Source organism: Lynx rufus, unplaced genomic scaffold (assembly GCF_022079265.1).
Source record: "Lynx rufus isolate CCGP_SWC_20201006 ecotype Redwood Valley unplaced genomic scaffold, mLynRuf1.p SCAF_9, whole genome shotgun sequence".
NCBI classification, from domain to species: Eukaryota; Metazoa; Chordata; class Mammalia; order Carnivora; family Felidae; genus Lynx; species Lynx rufus.
In genome coordinates, this window is record NW_025814897.1 from 102758898 (window position 1) to 102776892 (window position 17995).

The 17995-nt window shown below is 59.8% G+C and overlaps 1 protein-coding gene across 1 annotated transcript; it reads left to right on the plus strand.

Annotated features, from left to right (window-relative positions):
* The first annotated feature begins 3441 nt into the window (after window positions 1-3441).
* On the plus strand, window positions 3442-16984 carry RTN4RL2 (reticulon 4 receptor like 2). Its single transcript, XM_047070015.1, has 3 exons — window positions 3442-3548; window positions 9112-9593; window positions 16235-16984. Exons 1-3 carry the CDS (start codon window positions 3518-3520, stop codon window positions 16982-16984), a joined length of 1263 nt encoding a protein of 420 aa, XP_046925971.1. The 5' UTR covers window positions 3442-3517.
* The last annotated feature ends 1011 nt before the right edge of the window (window positions 16985-17995 follow it).

A 17995-nucleotide genomic window follows, 5' to 3' on the forward strand; every position in this document is an offset into this window, starting at 1 on the left:
TTCCCTTGGGGCTGCAGATCCACATACAGCCACCAGAGGGCAGGCCAGCTCTGTGGCGAGTCCTGAGGACCCAGTACCCCCAGAGACTGGCCAAGTAAGTGTCCAGCCAGGAAGGGATGGACCCAGATGCCCTATGACACAACCATCCTTTGTATCTTGCCATCAGCTTAGTCCCTCGGATGTCAAAACATCTAACTGTAGAAGCCAACTCATGTTCACACGTGGTGCCTGATTCCACTGAGACAAAGATCTTAAGAACCACCACCAAAACAGTAAGGACAATTGGTTATCACCACAGACACGGGTCAGAATTTCATTTTACTAAGCACTTTCTCATATTTTGAGTGGTTAGAGATGTACTGAAGCCTTATGAGTATGTTCCCACTGTACAGATGAGGAAACTGAAGGACCAGAAAAAGGAGTAACTTACTTAGGGTCACCTAGAGAACGCTGGTCTTCAGACTGGAGGGAGAGTGGTTTCCAATTCCCTGACCATCTGGAGGTGGGATTGGGGGGGTGGGAGCGGGGGGGGGGGGCAGGGGGATGCAGGTGTGGACAGGGAGAGGAACAAAGGGTCAGAACGCTCTACAGGGAAGGCCACATGCATTGTGGTACTTCCTGTAAAGCAACCATCCACCCACCCACCCACCCTCCATCCATCCATCCATCCATCCATCCAGAAGGGTTTATTGAGCATTTGCTGGGGACACAAAGACGAATGAGAGGAGTTTCCTGCCCTCAAAAAGCTGGCAGTCTAATGCGGGAAAGTGGTGAGTCAGCAGATAATTATAAGAAACTGCACAGCTGTACAATGGGATGTGAGCAGAGGGTCTGCGACCCTCGGAGGGGCAGCCAAGTGGAAGGTGTCTCTGGGGCTCCCAAGCCCTGAAGGAGAGGCACGGAGCCAAGGATTATGGGCGGGAGCACCCCTTTCCAACTGCATCTCACCCCGGGATGGGGGCTCCCCTCCCAGCTTCGCGTGCTGGCCTGTGTTGGGGGCCAGGGGTCCTCCCACCCCTCTCAGAAGAGCGCGGGCCCAGGGAGCCGATGACAGCACACCTGAGTCAGCCCGCCGCCCACCCGCCCCTCAGCGTCTGTCTCCGCATCTTGTGATATTTCGCTCCCCGGGAGCCAGCCCCACTGCGCTCCGGAGGCAGCTCGGCAAACAAACCCAGCGACAGATTGTGCCGCGGCTCATTCCGGGGAAGGACGCCAAATCCCACCCTGCTACCCCCAACACTCCCTCCCCGCCGCCCCCTCCAGGCCCTCCTCCCAGGCGCGGGGCCTCGGCAGGGTGGGTCCCAGGAAACGCCGGGGCCTATTCCTGCCTTCTAGAGATGGGAGGGGGGTTGGAGCCCCAGAGACGCTCCTTTCCGCTCCTGCCTCTCCTGAACCAGAGAGGCGCGGCAAAGGACATTAGGTGAGGAGAGAGCCCCGGAAGGGCAGGCGACAAACCGGCAGGGGGCGCCCGAGCGTCCAGGTGCAAGACTGCCGAGAGCCTGCCAATGAAATGGGGGTGGGGAGACGGAGGCAGACACCGAGAAACAGACAAGAGACACAGAGATGTAGAGGCAGAGAGGCAGAGGGCCATGGGACAGAAGGGAGGCTACAGAGACACGGAGAGACGGTGAGAGAGACAGAGAAGTTAGTGATAGAGGCAGATGCATAAAGATAGGAAATGACAGGGAGAGAAGCAGGAGGGAGAGAGGAAGGAATGGGGGGGGGGTGGAACAGAGAGACAGAGACTACAAAATATGAATAAGGGTGGGGGAAGAAAGTGAGAGAAGTCGAATGAGAGCCAGGGAAGAATGAGAGACTATGGGTGGAGCGGGGAATGAATGGGGAAAAGAAACCGGCATTTATAAAGCGCCGACTGTATGCCAGGGGCTGCGTTGGACTCTGGCACCGACAGGAGAGGAGGAGCCAGAGAGGAGGCAGCGGGGGCGAGGGGTTCTTTTTCTGTGCTCCCGGGAGCGGCCGCCCGGGGCTCTCGCGCTTCCTCGGGTGGGGCTGCGCGCAGATGGCCCTGGCCCGGGCGGCACGCGCCGCTCCCGCAGCGCCTACCCCTCGGGTTCCGCAAGGCCACCGTCCCCGAAGCGCCTTCCCCCATGGCCGGCGCGCCTGTCCGGAGCCGGGGCGGCTCCTAGGGCCGGATGCTGGGCGCCCGGGGCGGGGTCGAGGCCGGGGTCATTGTCCTCGTTGTCTTTGTAAGGAGACGCTTAGGTCACGGATCGGATGGTATAGCCTCGAACGCGGCCACACGAGGCGCGAGGGGCTCCGTCGGGATCAGAACGCAATCCTCTTTTAGAGGAAGAAGCAGCTCGTGTAAAATCAGTGGTCTCTTCCCCACGCAGGAGATGAGATATTCCCTTTAGGTCACATCACACTCACACATAAAAATGCACACACTCGCACGCGCACCCAAACTTGCACCCGCTCGCAAACGCATTAAGGGCACACACACCCAGGCCCTATCCCCCTGCCAGCCATCCCAAGTTCACTCGCGCCAAACTCTAGCACTCCTCACGTTTCCCACCAGTGCAGCCCCGCACGCTGGTGGGCACTCCGCGGCTCACCCATCCGCACACTCACGTGCCCCCCTCTTCCCCGGGCCCGTTTAGAAGGTCGCGCGCAAACACTCCAGAGTCACACCTTCACAAGTGTCCTTGTGCGCGCGTGCACGCTCATATACTCTCCATCTTGCACACGCAAACTCTTGCATATGCTATTCTTCTAGTCGCACACACTCCGGGCCTGGGGTCTGCGAACGGAAGGGAAAGTGGAATCTAGGAGCTCTCCCAGGAAAGAGAAATGTGGAGGCCTGGACTTTGGCGCTGGGGACGCGGCAGGAAGGAGAGGTGACCCAGGAGCCCATCTCCTCCGGGAAAGTTGGGAGGGGGGACTGGACAAGTCCACAGGGTTCCCTCACACTACTGCACCGCCGCCGCCCCCCTCCCCCAGGAAAGGATTTCTCTCGAAGCAAGGCTTCGCGAAGGCGATCGAACACCGTCCTCCGGGTTCCCCCAGGGGGGGAGGGGGTCGGGATGGAGGGGGCTGGAGAGCCGCGCCCGCCTCCTAGTGGCCAGGAGAGGGTTAAGTCGGCTGGCTAGGAAGCGAGGGAGGAGCCAGCGAGTGCGGGAAGGAGTGGGGGTGGTTGGGAAGTGCATCCTCGCTGTCCCCACTCTCCCTCGGCGAGCAGCCGGGGCGCACGGACCGACGGACTGACGGACTCGCGCGCCGCTCGCGCTGCTGGGGGGCGCTGGCACCGGGCGTCGACGGCCAGCTCCAGCCCTCCCAGCCCCGTCGCGCCCCGCCCCGTCCCGTCGGGGCCGATGGCTCCTCCCGAGGCCCGCAACCCGGGGGGCGCAGGGTAGAGCCTCGCGGCCCGGCCACACAGCCCGGGGACTCCCGGGCCCTCCCGGAGCCCCGCGGAGTCCCCGCCGTCCGTCCGGCGGGCTCAGGGAGCGAGTGGGAGCGCCCTCCCCCCGCCGCCCCCTCCCCCGAGCGTCGAGACAAGATGCTGCCCGGGCTCGGGCGCCTGCTGCAAGGTAGGGACCTCAGCCCGCCGGCCGGCCGAGGGCAACCCGGGGAGGGGAGCCGGGTGCCCCCTCCCCCCCGGGCGTGAGGGTGGGGCAGTCGTGGGGGTGGGAAGGAGCCTGGGGATGGGGGGGAGAGCTTAGCTGGGGGCCCCGCCCCCGCGCCCAGGGTGGCCGGCTGGAGGAGCGCACCCGGCTCGAGCCTGCTGGGAGGTGCGGGTAGCTCGTGACCGAGGGGGGACGCAGGGGCAGGCGGACCCGGTCCGGGCTCCACCTGCTCCGGGGGACGCTGAGGACTCTGGCCGGCTGGGGAAGCGCCGACTCAGCAACTCCTCGTGCCCCGTGCCTCAGCACTTTCCAGTCACCTGGGAAGACTGGGGGTGTGGGTAGGGGGGCTGTCTGGGAGGATGGGAGGCTCGGAGGGAAACCCAAAAGGCCCTGCCTGGTAAGACAGATGGAGGGCGCTAGAAAGGGGGGGGGGGAGTTTCACGGACTGAGTGACAAACTAGGGTGTGGACCGGAGATTGGGGGTGGGGTGGGGAAGGGGTCAGAGAGAGGGGGAGAGCAAGAGGCAGTCGGTGATGGAGAAAGTGGTTTAGGGGAGAGACGGAGAAAGAGGAGGAGGAATAAAGGTTAGACGGGAAAAACCTGGAGGGAAGTGGGACCCAGGTGAGGCCCAGGAAGAGAGAAGGAAAGGGGAGACCACGTTTCGTTCGGAGAGAGATGGAGAGAAAACGAGGGAATGGGACCCAGAATCGGGAAAGGAGGATGCGTAATGGGAAAGAGGGAGGTAGGCTGGGACCCTAGGGACCAGGAAGGAAAGGGGAGTGGGAAGACGGGGAACCTAGAAACCAGAAAGGGGTGGTGGATGGAGATGGGGTGTCAGGAGCCAGGAAGAGGGTCCAGGATGAACACCAGGATCACGGATAGGGAACCATAAATGGGAGAGGGGCTGGGGCTGGGGCTGGGGCTGGGAAGGAAGGAGGGAAGGAAGAGGAGGAAGGGGACTAGCAGGGAGAGAGGTACCAGAGGGGGCTGCCTAGGGATGAGACAAAGAGGCTTCTGGTAACCACTTCCACGTGGGAAGCCCTCCATTCCCAAAGCACCTGCCTGGCACGTCCCTTCTCCCAGGCAGTGGTCGGTGGGCCAGCCTGGGGAGCTCTGAGCTCGGGGCCTTGGGGGTGGCTGTGAGGGGGCAAGGGTGAGGACATTCGAGTGGGGTGGCAGCCTCCAGAGGTGGGCACCTTGGCTGGCTGCGTGCTGCCATTTATATCTCTGGGCCCCGCCGTCGGATCCTGCCACCGCCACCCTGGCGGCTGCTTATTTTGGGGTGTCACATTCTGGCAGAGTGAGAAGCTGTTTGCAGCAGCTCTAACCCTCCGTCACCCGCATCAGTGCTTCCCCAGGCCCCTGCGTCACAGGCATCACTGCCACCTCCATCCTTCTCTGCGCCCCCACCTCCTCAGCCCCTACCCCCCTCAGCATCTGCCTGCCAGGCCGCAGCCCTTTCCCAGCCTTCTGGGTCTGGAACCGTTTGTTGTTCATCTGGGACCCTGTGCCCTTCCCGCAGAGCCAGAGCCCTGGATGCCCCTTCCAGGGGGCATCTTTTCCCGGGGCCACTCTGCCCGCTGGGTTAGCACCCTGGCATCTGCCCCCCAACCCAGAGTCCATCCACCTCCTCCTCCTCAAGCTCCTTCTCTCACCAGAGCCTCGGGACTAAAAGGTGGCTCTTGGGGTGAGAACCTTGTTCCTGAGCCTTGGTACTCCAGGGTGATAGCCCAGAGTCCTTGACAATGGTCTCTCGGTGAATGGATACTTTTTGGCTCCGGGCCCCTCAGCCTTCCGGGATCGATACCATGTACTGGCCTCTCTCCGCTCCCCCGGCAGGTCAATCCTCGCCCTATCTCCTGGACACTAGTCATTCCTTTTTGACTCCAAAATGGGCCGTCCCTTAAAGTAGCCACAAGCTGGAGCCCAGAAGAGGAAATCTGCAGAGAGCCTGGGTCCCTTCTTTGCTCTCACCCGGAACGGCATCATGGCTGGCCCAGCCCCGTGCACCTGGGTGCAGTTTCTGTCTCCCTTTACCTTAAGGGCAGTGACTGTCACACTCAGGTGTGGGTTCTGTGGATGATATGGGGTCTCCAGCTGCAGGACCTGGGGCAACTCATTTTCTGTGCCTGAGCCTCCCTCCCCTCGCCTGAAAATTGGGGGCAATAATATTGACCTCACGGGGCTATGTTACATTATACTGTATGCATAAAGACACCATTTCTCTACGTAGAAATACTGTGCCTGGAGCACAGTAGGTGCTTAATGACAGATGGCTTCTGCCCACCCCTGCTCTGCGCTCCCCTGCGGCTCTAGCCATCACCTGCTGACTTTAGAAAAAAGGAAGAGGAGGAAAGAGAGAGGACGGGGTGAGCCAAGAGGTGGGGGAGGCTGTCACCACCAGCTTTCCTCTGTCCCTTATAAGTAGTGAGGGCTTCAGTGAACTGAAGGCTTCAAGAAAGATATCGAAGGCAGACTATCAGACATTCATGTCAGGAGGCCTGAGCTGCTCACTCAGAAACTGACCCTTCCCCTTTCCGGCCCTCAGTGGCACTGCCTGTGAAATAAGGGTTTTGGCCACTGACGTACCCACTCCCCCTTCCAGCCCCGACGCTCTGTATCTTGCCCTGGCCTTTGCTAGGGAGTCACAAAATGGGAGCTGGGAGCAGACATGTGGTCCTCAGGGAGGGAAAGGAGACAAGGCCTGGAGGGAAGGAGTAATGGTGAGGAGCCGTGGGAAGCAGGGGGTGGGGAAGGGGCCGTGTGGCGAGAAGAAAAAGGGCTCACACCACGGGCACAGACCGAGGGCGGAGGAGGGAGAGAGGTGCAGCCCGCCAGCCCCCACTGCCTCTGCCCAGGAGCGCTCCAGCAAGGGCCAGGGGTGGGGGGCAGAGAAACCCAGCGCCCCCCACCTTCCCCTCCTCCTTGCCTCCAGTGAGAGCCGCAGCCTGAATTATGGATGAGGCTCCTTGGGTTACAGCTGCTTTGCACGGCAGAGAGGGCCAGAAATGGTAACAGAGTCACTGTTACGCAGCAGCTGTCACAGAGGGGCCCCCTGCTCAGGGCCCCTCCTCAAAGACCCTGCAGGGGACACCAGCTCCAACTTGGGGCAGTGGGCCGTGATGGAGGGGCGGATACAGGGGCAGGTGGAGGGGGCATGGGGAAAGAAGAGAGGAGGCCCCTGATGTGGGCAAGCAGGGGGCCAGGGAGTTGTGAGTCAGCCCCTGCACCCTTGGCCTCTAGGCTGGAGGAGACCCTGGGGCCAGTGAGTGGCCCCTGACTCTGGAGAGCGGTGGGATTGCACATCCTTCCCCTGTCTCTCCTGGGGTACCGGGCAGCCCTGGAGGCTGAGGGAAGAGCTCCCTAATTCTCTGGAGGGCTGTGGCCTTCAGAGCTCACACTCTCTTTTGAGCTTGTGGATAAGGGGTGGGATTAAGGATCAGAAAAAGGATTTGACTTCCCCTGGTGTCAAGTCCTTGGGGAAGCAAGCTCAGAGGGGGACTGCTAAGAAGAGAAGTGTCCTGGCCAGGCATCAGGAGACTCCTTTTTGGTCCTTGCCCCGTCAACCACTTTACTGTGTGACCTTGGGCAAGTTCCTTGCCCTCTCTGAGCCCCAATGTGCCCTCCATAGAATAAGAACTTGAACCCGATGAGCCTGGAGGACCTTTCCAGCTCTGAGATCTCCTGTTCTAAGCCCCAAACCTCAGTCCTCGTGAAACCCACCCAGGGTTCCCTGCTGCGCTCCCTTCCCCCCGCCTGGTTCAGATGAGGGGTGAGAGACACGCCCCTCCACCCCACGTGGCTCTGAAAAACTCAGGAGGAGAAAGTAATCGTGAAACGCCGCACGGGGGAGGGGTGAGAAGGGCCGAGAAACGCGGAGGTGGTGTGAAGGAACGGAACAGCAGCCGCTGTGTCACTGAGTATTACATCACACCCAGCCTACACACGCACGGGGCCGCACTCACACACACGCGGAGTGCAGCCGGCACACGCTCGCACGCTCGCACCGCACAGCGCCAGGAGGGGCCCGGTCAGAGTTGGGGTGGCGCCCGAGGTGGGGGAACAGGAACACCGCACACATCAGGCATGGGGTCTCCCGCCCCCGCACCTGTGTGTCCCCCCAGGCGAGGAGGCGTGGCAGAGGGTCCAGATACCCATGCCACACCCCTTGCCTACCATCACACACACACACACACACACACACACACACACACACGCCACACGGCAACCTCTAGAGCACAAGGCACCACTTAAACTCACAGACCCTCGGTCTCTTCCCTGGAGTCTCTGAGGCCCAGAAAGCCCAGAAAACCTCGGGTCCTGGGTCCAAGCACCCATCTTCCTCCCCTCGGCCTTCATGGGCCTAGTACATTGCTTGAAGCAGAAGGCTCTCAGTCTATGTGTGCCCAGGGAATCAGTGTCCGGGTTGTGGGGTGAAGGCTCCCCTTCACCCCAGGCCAACGTGCCAGCAGAAAATCCCAGGAGTCATCTGGAAGTCATGGTAAAGGGCAGAGGTCAAGCTAGGTCCAGTCCACAAGCTTACGAGCTGCAGGGAGGGCAAGAAGACCAGGGGACAGGGATGGATGAGGGGGTCCTGCACAGGGATACAGGGGGCCTAGACTCGGCTCTTTAGCCCCAGGCCCTTAGGCCTGCTTCTCCATCCGTATCATAAGAAGGCTGAGCTATTTCCAGGATTCAAGTTGCTTGAAAATAAATATACGTATATGCATCTTTAAGTGACTTCGAATGAGAACAGCGTGTGGTATAAACATGCAGATTCCCAGGCTGCCCCCCAGGAATTCCGATGCTGCAATCTTTCCAGGACCACCCGGCTGATTCTGTTGCAGGCGGCCGCTGGCCCCAGATAGAAACGCACTTGCCCCTGGTCCCTAAGGGCCCTTCCAGCTTGGAGAGGCCCTGGTTCTTCCAAGGTGAAAGGTGAAAGCTGCCGGCAGGTGAGGGAGGGGGCTGCAGGGCCAGACCCCAGGTCAGCCAGAGAGGGCCACCATGCACGGGCCTTAGATTCACCAAGGCTCTCAATTTAGTTCCAGCCGATCTCAAATGGGGGCGACTCACTCCCCAAGGGACATCTGGCAATGTCTGGAGACATTTTGGTTATCATAACCAGGGGGCAGGTGTGACTGGCATCTAGCGGGTAGAGGAATACCCGAAATAGGACATCATATAGGACTGCCCCCGGCAGCAAAGAACCATCAGGCGCACCACACCGAGGCGGGGCGGGGGGAGGGAGCCCTGGCAGTCCACATGGCCAGACCTACCACGGTGGAACCAGTTGAGAAAAGACCACCACTCGTCAAACGACGTTAAACCTCGCTGTCTACGGTGCCCTCTTGGCATCTCTTTATTTTTTAACACACCAGGAGCCTCAAAAATCAGAAGTGGCTGGGGCTTCTCGCGACTCTAGGGATGCACCCAGAACCCCTCCCCGAGAAGCCCTGCGGTGAGGTGTCCCCCGCACCCCGCGCTGGCCCGCAGCCCACCCAGACCCGCCTCCCTCTCCCCGCAGGTCCCGCCTCGGCCGGCCTCCTGCTGATGCTCCTGGCCCTGCCCCCAGCGGCCCCCAGCTGCCCCATGCTCTGCACCTGCTACTCGTCCCCGCCCACCGTGAGCTGCCAGGCCAACAACTTCTCCTCGGTGCCGCTGTCCCTGCCGCCCAGCACGCAGCGACTCTTCCTGCAGAACAACCTCATCCGCACGCTGCGGCCCGGCACCTTCGGGCCCAGCCTGCTCACCCTGTGGCTCTTCTCCAACAACCTCTCCACCATCTACCCGGGCACCTTCCGCCACCTGCAGGCCCTGGAGGAGCTGGACCTCGGCGACAACCGGCACCTGCGCTCTCTGGAGCCCGACACCTTCCAGGGCCTGGAGCGGCTGCAGTCGCTGCATCTGTACCGCTGCCAGCTCAGCAGCCTGCCCGGCAACATCTTCCGCGGCCTGGTCAGCCTGCAGTACCTCTACCTCCAGGAGAACAGCCTGCTCCACCTACAGGTGAGCCGGCCCCGCCCGGGGCGCGCGCGCATGCGCAGAGCTCTCCCAGGACCCCGGGCTGCTCCGTCCAGGTGCCCATGGGGACACCCTTCCTGCCAAAGCATCTCTATTTCCCTGCCCCTTCTCTAAGTTTCCGTGTCCCTCTCACTCTCTCCAGGCGGGGTTCTCTTTTGTTTTCTCTCCTCTGTCTTCCTGTCTGTGCCTGTTTGGGTCCCTTGCTGCCTCTCTCACTAACTCTCCAACCCCCCATCTGTCTCCCTCTGCCCAGCTGTCTGTCTGTCTATCCTTTTCTGTCCCTCTCTGCCTCTCTCACCAACTTGCCTCCCCCATCTGTCTTCTTCTGCCTCTTCTGTCTGTCTCCCTTCACACGCCCACCCCACACACTCCCCCATGTCTGTCTGGGTGTATGTGTGTGTCTCTTTCTGTGATCCCTCCTTTCCCCCTTGGCTGCCTTCGGGGGGCTCTGCCTTTCACCGGGCACCCAGCCCGAAGGCCTTTGTGGCTGATTTTCTCACCTGCCCCCACACCCTCCCACGTCCCGGGGAGGAACAGCAAGAGGGCAGTGCCCCTACCATTATGCCCCATGGGAGGCTCTGCCTCCCTCCAGCTCACTGGGTAATGGGACGAGGGCAAGTCCTCCCCTTTCTGGATTCCTGTCCCCCAGACCTGGCATCCCAGTGCAAGGAAAGAAGGAGAACAAAAGGGTAAAGGGCTGTTAAGTAGCTGGAAAATGGATGCTCTGGAAACGGAAGGAATAACAGTAATTGCTATTTATTGTTATTGTCATTGATCTAAATATTGTTTATTGTTGTTGTTATGCTGACTGTTTGACAGCCAGATCCTCCCGTTCTATTTCCCCAGGAAGCAATCACACACCCTCCAAACCACTCTGGAAGAAATTCCTCCCTTGGCTACATAGCCTCTGGCTGGAAAGGGGGCAAGGACATCCAAATTCTCCCCTCTCCCCACATAAGCCTGGAAGGCTCTTGCTCCTCCCCAGGTCGGTGCCTGCCTGGTCTCACCAGTGTGCCAATTTGAACATCAGGTCAGTGTTGACGTGGACAGAGTTAATGACAATACCCTAACAAACCTGCGTCCAGCACCCATTATGGGCTGGGTGCCGAGAACTCAGCAGGGAACAAAACAGACCAAGCTCCCTGCCTTCAGAGATAGCATTCTAGTGGGGGGAGACAGACAAGAAGAAAAATGCAGAGGATGCTGGAAATCTTGTCATGGCTATTATCACTGCAAAAATAATGATAACAGTAGCATCCACTACTGCTCAGTGGGCACACTGTGCGTCTGGCACAGGCATCGACAGGCATCGACTCTGGTGTCGTTTACAGGCGTGTGACAAATTTTGACCGTCCTGAACCCCAGTTTGCCCATCTGTAAAACGGGGGCAGCAACAGCCCCCATCTCCCAGGGATTTTATAAGCATTCAGTGCATGAATAATTTGTAAGGCACTTAGAATAGTGCTTGGCATACGGTAAGCACTATATAAATGCTTGTTAAAACACTATTTTAAAAAGAGAAACAAACCTCATTTAACATTGGTCTTGGTGAAATGGCCCATCTTGGACCCAATCCTGGAGATTTGGGTCAACCTCATGGATTATCCTGAGGCCATGAGTGGGTCCCAGAATACTCCCTCCCTTTTCCTGCCTGCCTAAATTCGCCTCGGATCTCAGGGTGTATGAAGTCTATTCGGCCACTTCACCTCATTTCCGTAGCCCCGTTGGAGGCTGCTTCCTCCATAGATGAGGAAGTGGAGGCCGAGAGTCCCAAAGACTTTGTAGATATAAGGACTCTTCCCGCGAAGTCTCTTAAACCACTGCACAGAGTCCACGTGACAGGGGGCTAGCGTGTCCCACCATCTCGCTGAGCCTCACGGGAACCCGGCAATAGGGACACGGGATAGAAGCTCCTGAGGCCACTCAACCAGGAAGGGCGGGTGGCATTCGAGCCTGCGTCCACTCAGACTTCTCCACCGGGCTCTGTCCGGGCACAGGAAGTACAGCAGTGTGGGCTCCCCTTTGAGAGCACGCGCCTTGGAGTCTGCTAAACCGAGGTTCAAATCCTGGCTCCCGTAGGACTTAGGACAAATTACTCAACCTCCTGGCCTTCCATTTCCTCGTCTCTAAAATGGCAATCGTGATGGTACTTAACATTTATCTGGGACATTTTGTAAGGTGGAACACTTAGCCCCGAGCCACACTCAATGCGGGTGCTATCATCATTATCCTATTACAGCCAGTAGTTCAACAACTACTCCTACGGAGCCCCTGACCTCCTTAGCAATATAGATCAGTTGGTTCAGAATGACGACTTTGGGGCCCGAGGGCCCGAGTTTGAATCCCCCTGCTCTATTTTCCGACTTACTGAACTTTAGGCAAGGTGCCCCCCCCGAACCTCAGTTTCCTCATCTTTAAAAGGGGGGGGGGATAAAAGTAATACCTGCCACAAAGAACGGCTGTAAAAAGCAAATGCATTTGTGTATATAAAGCACATAGTTCAGTGCAGAATAAATCATGTCATGATGACATGACCCTCCATCGACCCTCAGGCCACGAATGGCAGCCAGAGCCTGAGGTCAGGAAAGGCCTAGGCAAAGGGGGCCTTGAGTGGACACGGTGAGGGCGGGGGGTCCCCTGAAACAGGACATGTGTGTCAGGCACCCCTTGGTGTGAACGGTGCTGGGGATCATGGGAAGGAAGTGTCTTCGCACCTGGCCCTTCATAGAGGAGAAAGAGCCAGCCTCTGCCTGGGAGATGCCATAGGCAGGTGAGGAGACACGCGGGCGGGGGTGAGATCCACAGAGTGCAGGTGTGACCCAAGATGGCGCCTGCCCAGAGAGGGGAGCTTCGGAGGCGGTGAGAGGGCCACAGCCTTTCAGGAAGAGGAAGGTGGAGGTGGGATAGGGTGGAGTTTCTCATGGACCGTCTGTTGTAGGCCAGGCACTGCACCAGGGGGGTTCGCTCATCAGTGGATATTTACAGAGCACCTGCTATATGCGAGGGATTCTGGCGGCGAGCAGAAACAGTGTCCCTGCTCTCCTGGAGCCGATGTCCTACTTGAGGAGAACCAGATGATAGAGACACCAGGTCTCTCCTCTAATCGTTACAGCCTGCACGGTACGCAAGGGCAGTCTCTGCACTCTGGCAGATCTGAATTGGAATCCCAGGTCCACTTCTGATTTGCTGTGTGGCTCTGGGCAAGTTACTTGACCACTCTGAGCCTCACCGGGCCCATCTGTAAGGTGGAGAACATGACCTGCGCCTCACAGGTTTGTTGTGGGGGCGAAAGCACACGCTGCTTGCAAAAGGCTCCGCACGATGGGCGGCTCAGGGTAGGCGTCATTCCCCCTATTTAGCAGCTGAGGATGCTGACCCTCAGCAAAGCTCAGGCACCAGTCCAAGGTCACCCAACTGCTGAGGAGCGTAGCCTAGCATTGGCCCCCGTCCGCCTGACCCCAGAGTCCACATCCACATTCCACCATACACGGCTGGTGGACCCTAGCCAAGTGGCTTGCCTTCGGGGAGCCCCACTCTCCTGTTCTCTGGAAGGGACATAATAATGTTATCGGCCTCGTGGGGTCGCGATGATGGAGTTGCTACATGGGACTGGGCAGCACAGAGCTTGGCACACAGTGAGAGCTCAGCAAGTCAGCTGCTTGACGATGCTGACGCAGACGATGACGGTGACACCTGGCACAGACTGGTGAGCATTGTGAGTGGGGGTGCCTGGCACAGAGTAGACACTCAATACAGTTTTGTTGAATGAATGAGGTACATTCCAGGACTCACTTACTCATAAATATCAGATGAGGTTGGATCTTAATGATCAACCATCTCCAGTCCCTTGTTTCACGATGAAAACACCTGAGGCCCAGAAAGGTTCGTGGAGCTGCCCAAGGTCACACAGCCCAGCGGCTAGCACGCCAGAGACTGGAGCTGGGAGGGTGGAAGGCAAAGTGAAGAGCAGAATGCCGGGTGGGGGGGGGGGGGGAGGCAGGGCAGGGATGCTGCCTTGCGATTCCAAATGGATGCAGGGAGCTGTGAACTGACCTGGGGGGAGGTGAGGGAAATGTGGTTTTCCGAGATGGATGTGGATGACTTTAGCAACCGCTCTCAGCCCTGAGGGAGGGGGTGATGTGGGGGGGTGGGGTGGTGGTGAGGGTGAGGGCTGTGAAAGTCAAGAGCTTATTAATGCACAGAGAACGTCTGAACAGGGAGAGAGGAAGGCCCGGATTTGAGAGCTGCAGCCCAGGAAGTGGCTGTGGGATTTGGCAACAGCTTGGATGAGGGGAGGGGTGCGGACCCCCAGACGGAGGCTCAGCAAGGGGAAGGCCAGGACTTTTGCAAGAGGGAAAAGGGGGCAAGGAGAAGAGGCGGGAATTAAGGCATTCTATAGCCCCCAAGTTGGGACTGTGGGTCAAAGGCGCCTGAATTTCTGGGTTGTCTGAACCTCTGGTGCTCCCTTCCTGACCTCTGGAAGTCCCCAAAGTGCCGATTACCTCTGCTTCTACTCCCGCCCCATACTGATCCTGACCAGGGATCTCTGGGTGGGGCCCACTATTGCTAACACTCCATAAAAAAAACAGAAACCCTAACTAGGTGTCTCAGTGGAAGGGTTTCAGAGCCCACTCCTTGGGGGGGGGGGGGCGGCCAGGAAGACAAGGACAAGGAAGGCCAGACAGGGACAGGCTGAGGCCACAGCTGTGCAGAGAGCCCACTGGAGACCTGAGCTGGACACACGGGGTGGTGGCAGCAGGGGGCAGAGAACGCTGGTGTCAGAGACAGCCAAGAAGGTTGAGGGGACGGATCTCAATGTGGCCAAGAAGAGGGTTCTTGGCAGGCTCAGTTCCTGTAGCAGAGAGGGCGGAAGGCAGATGGGAGGGGGCGAGCAAATGCGGGAGCTCAGGAAGTTGGAGGCTGTGGGTGTGGGCTAGGAGTCAACGCCCTCCCCCCACCTGAGAGCCAGCGACCGGGCTCCTGAGTGGGATGGGCGGGATCATCCCCCCGGCAGGAACCGGTGGGAACCACAGCCTGGAAACAGGACCCAGGGGTGAGCTGCCTTGAGCACAGCGTATGCTCTTATCGCTGGGAACTAGACTTCCTGGGCCTGCTGACCACAGCGATGTCCCGCACAGAGGGGTGGATCTCAGTGCTGGGGTCCTGGGCCCTTCATCTCTCTGGGTCTTTGTGCTTTCCTCCATAAAGAGTGGCTGGGCCGGTGGACCCCAGAGCACTGACTCCCAAGTCTGGCTGGCCATCACCAAGCTGGTGAGCTGGATAAAATGCAGAATCCACCCCCCTGCCTCCTACCCACCCTCCCCTGTGCAGCATACCTAGACCTATTCCCTCACCCCCATTAATTCTGAATCAGAGCTCAAGATCCTTCCAGCACTAACTTGGCCTGATTCTGGGACCCCCCCCCCAGCCCCAGGCAGGCAGGCAGGCAGGCGGGGCAGCCCCTCGAAGGGGACCAGTGATGCAGGGCATCAGACAGCAGGTTTCCTTCCCCTTCCCTGCTGCCTCCGGGGGTGGGGGGAGGGGGGCTGATGCTTGGTGCCATTAATTTCCCAGCCAAGTAGAATAGCAGAATTTTTGGGCCCCACGAAGCTCCTCTCTGTTAGAGGAAAAGGGATGGACCTAATTGTAACTGAGACCCTACTGTCGTAATAACCACCGTTTATTGGTGGTGGTCTGTGTGCCCAGTGGGTACTGTATCCTTCCAGCATGATCTCACCTAACCCTCAGGTTGTTCTCTGGGTTATACATGCTGAGGAAACTGAGGCTAGATGAGGCTAAAGAACGTGCCCGATGTAACGCAGCTGGAAAGAGGGCAAGCTGGATCCGAAGCCCTGGGCTGTCACTCCAGAGCCTGTGGGCTTCACTGGACCGAATCCCAATGTGCCAGGCACTGTGCCCAGCACTTCACCCATCTGCTCTTTGTGTGCATCGTCTTCTTTAATCCTCAGAACAAACCCGGGAGGAGGCACACTCATCCCCATTTTATAGATGCGGAAACAGGCTTAGAGAGATTACTGGCACGGCCAAATCAGCAATCATGGCCAACCCACAGAATGCCTACCCCTGTGGAAATCCTGTTCTAAGGAACTGAGTGTATGTTGCTTATCTAATCTCCACATCTCACAGGTGAAGAAACTGAGTCAGAGATCCTGAGACTCGCCCCAAGTGGCACAGTCAGGACTGCTGGATCCAGGGCTTGAAGTCAGGCAGTCCGGCTGCCCCGTCTGCATACTTAAGCAAACCCGGGGTTCTCCTCCTCCAAGTGTGGTCCTCGGACCAGCAGCATCAGCACCACCCGGGAACAGAGCCTCAGGCCGCACCCCAGACCTGCTGAATCAGGAACCCAGGGGGCAGCACGCAGGCCCCTGCAGGAGATTCAAAGCACTAGCGGTCTAAGAACCACTGCCCTCAACCGTATCGCGTTCCCCACCTTACCCTCTCCGCGGGTGAGGGGAGGCAGGATTCAAACCCAGGACTCCGAATCAAAAGGTCAAACCCTTTCCGGTCTACCGCAGCGCTCCCCCTCCCCTCCCTCCTCTCCACCCGCCTCTAAGGACCGCTCTCTTCTCTCCCTCCTCCCCGTCCCCCCCCCTCCCCTCCCCCAGGATGACCTGTTCGCAGACCTGGCCAACCTGAGCCACCTCTTCCTGCACGGGAACCGCCTGCGGCTGCTCACGGAGCACGTGTTCCGCGGCCTGGGCAGCCTGGACCGGCTGCTGCTGCACGGGAACCGGCTGCAGGGCGTGCACCGCGCGGCCTTCCGCGGCCTCAGCCGCCTCACCATCCTCTACCTGTTCAACAACAGCCTGGCCTCGCTGCCCGGCGAGGCGCTCGCCGACCTGCCCGCGCTCGAGTTCCTGCGGCTCAACGCCAACCCCTGGGCGTGCGACTGCCGCGCGCGGCCGCTCTGGGCCTGGTTCCAGCGCGCGCGCGTGTCCAGCTCCGACGTGACCTGCGCCACCCCCCCGGAGCGCCAGGGCCGCGACCTGCGCGCCCTCCGCGACGCCGACTTCCAGGCCTGCCCGCCCGCCGCGCCCACGCGGCCCGGCAGCCGCGCCCGCGGCAACAGCTCGTCCAACCACCTGTACGGGGTGGCCGAGGCCGGGGCGCCCCCCGCCGACCCCTCCACCCTCTACCGAGACCTGCCCGCCGAAGACCCGCGGGGGCGCCAGGGCGGGGACGCGCCCACAGAGGACGACTACTGGGGGGGCTACGGGGGCGAGGACCAGCGGGGGGAGCAGACGTGCCCGGGCGCTGCCTGCCAGGCGCCCGCGGACTCCCGCGGCCCCGCGCTCTCGGCCGGGCTGCCCACCCCTCTGCTTTGCCTCCTGCTCCTGGCGCCCCACCACCTCTGACTGCGGTGCTGAGACTGAAGAGGCCCCTCCCCCCCCCCGCCCAGCCCCGCCCCCGGCCTTGCTGCCTTCCTGTCCCCTCCCCTCTCCTCTCTTCCCAGGGGACCCGGCCTGGCCAGGCCTCTCCCTGCCTCCTGGGCTGTTGGCTCAGGGCAGCCCCGGAAGTCAGGACGCGTCTGGTGGCTCAGCCCTGTTCTCCCCAACTCCGGCCATTAACTCTTTCCCACCCCAAGGCTGGGGTGGGACACCCCAGGCAGCCGCTGTCCCCTTCTCCCAGTGCCCACCGTGGACGAGAGGGGCTTTCGTCCGCAGAGCATCTTCCACCAGCAGAGCCTTCGGAAGCTCCCGGGAAGGGAGCCCCACCCAGGAGCCCTTTGGAGGGATGCCTCACTTGGGGCCAGGCTAACCCGAGGCCCCTGCTTATCCTAGCCCCCCTCAACCTCCCGACACGGGAGGAATACTTTTCTCCTAAGTCTACCCGGGACATTTTTTAGGGTGCCCGGAGAGAACTTTCCTCTCCACCGTGGCCCCCGTGTGGTGAAGATCAACATAAGTTGTTTGGGGAAAAAAAAAAAAAAATTTATTAAAAAATTCTATTATTTTACCTTCTTCTGTAAGATTTGTTGGCTCAGGACCTCAAAAGAGGGAAGAGGGCTTAGCACCATCGGGATTTCAGGGCCAGGAGGGTTAGAGAGAGGGGATCCATCCCATGCCATCAAAGCGCTTCTTGCTGGCTGGAGCCCGTGTGTATGCTGCTCCCCGACGATGAGAAGCTCAAGACTGAGGAAGAGGGGTGTTTGCGGAGCCTCAGGCAGGCCAGGTGAAATCTGACAGCCAGGAGTAGGGGCTGACATCACCTCACCTCCCCATTTGTCCCAGAGAGGCAGCTACAGCCCACCCTGGGTTGTCTGGCCCCTGAGGAGCTAACCCTGGGGAAGGCCTGCAGCCTGGTTAACAGCTCCCTCGCAGGCCCTGTTCCTTCAGGAGGGAAGAGCATTTCTCACCTCACCCTGC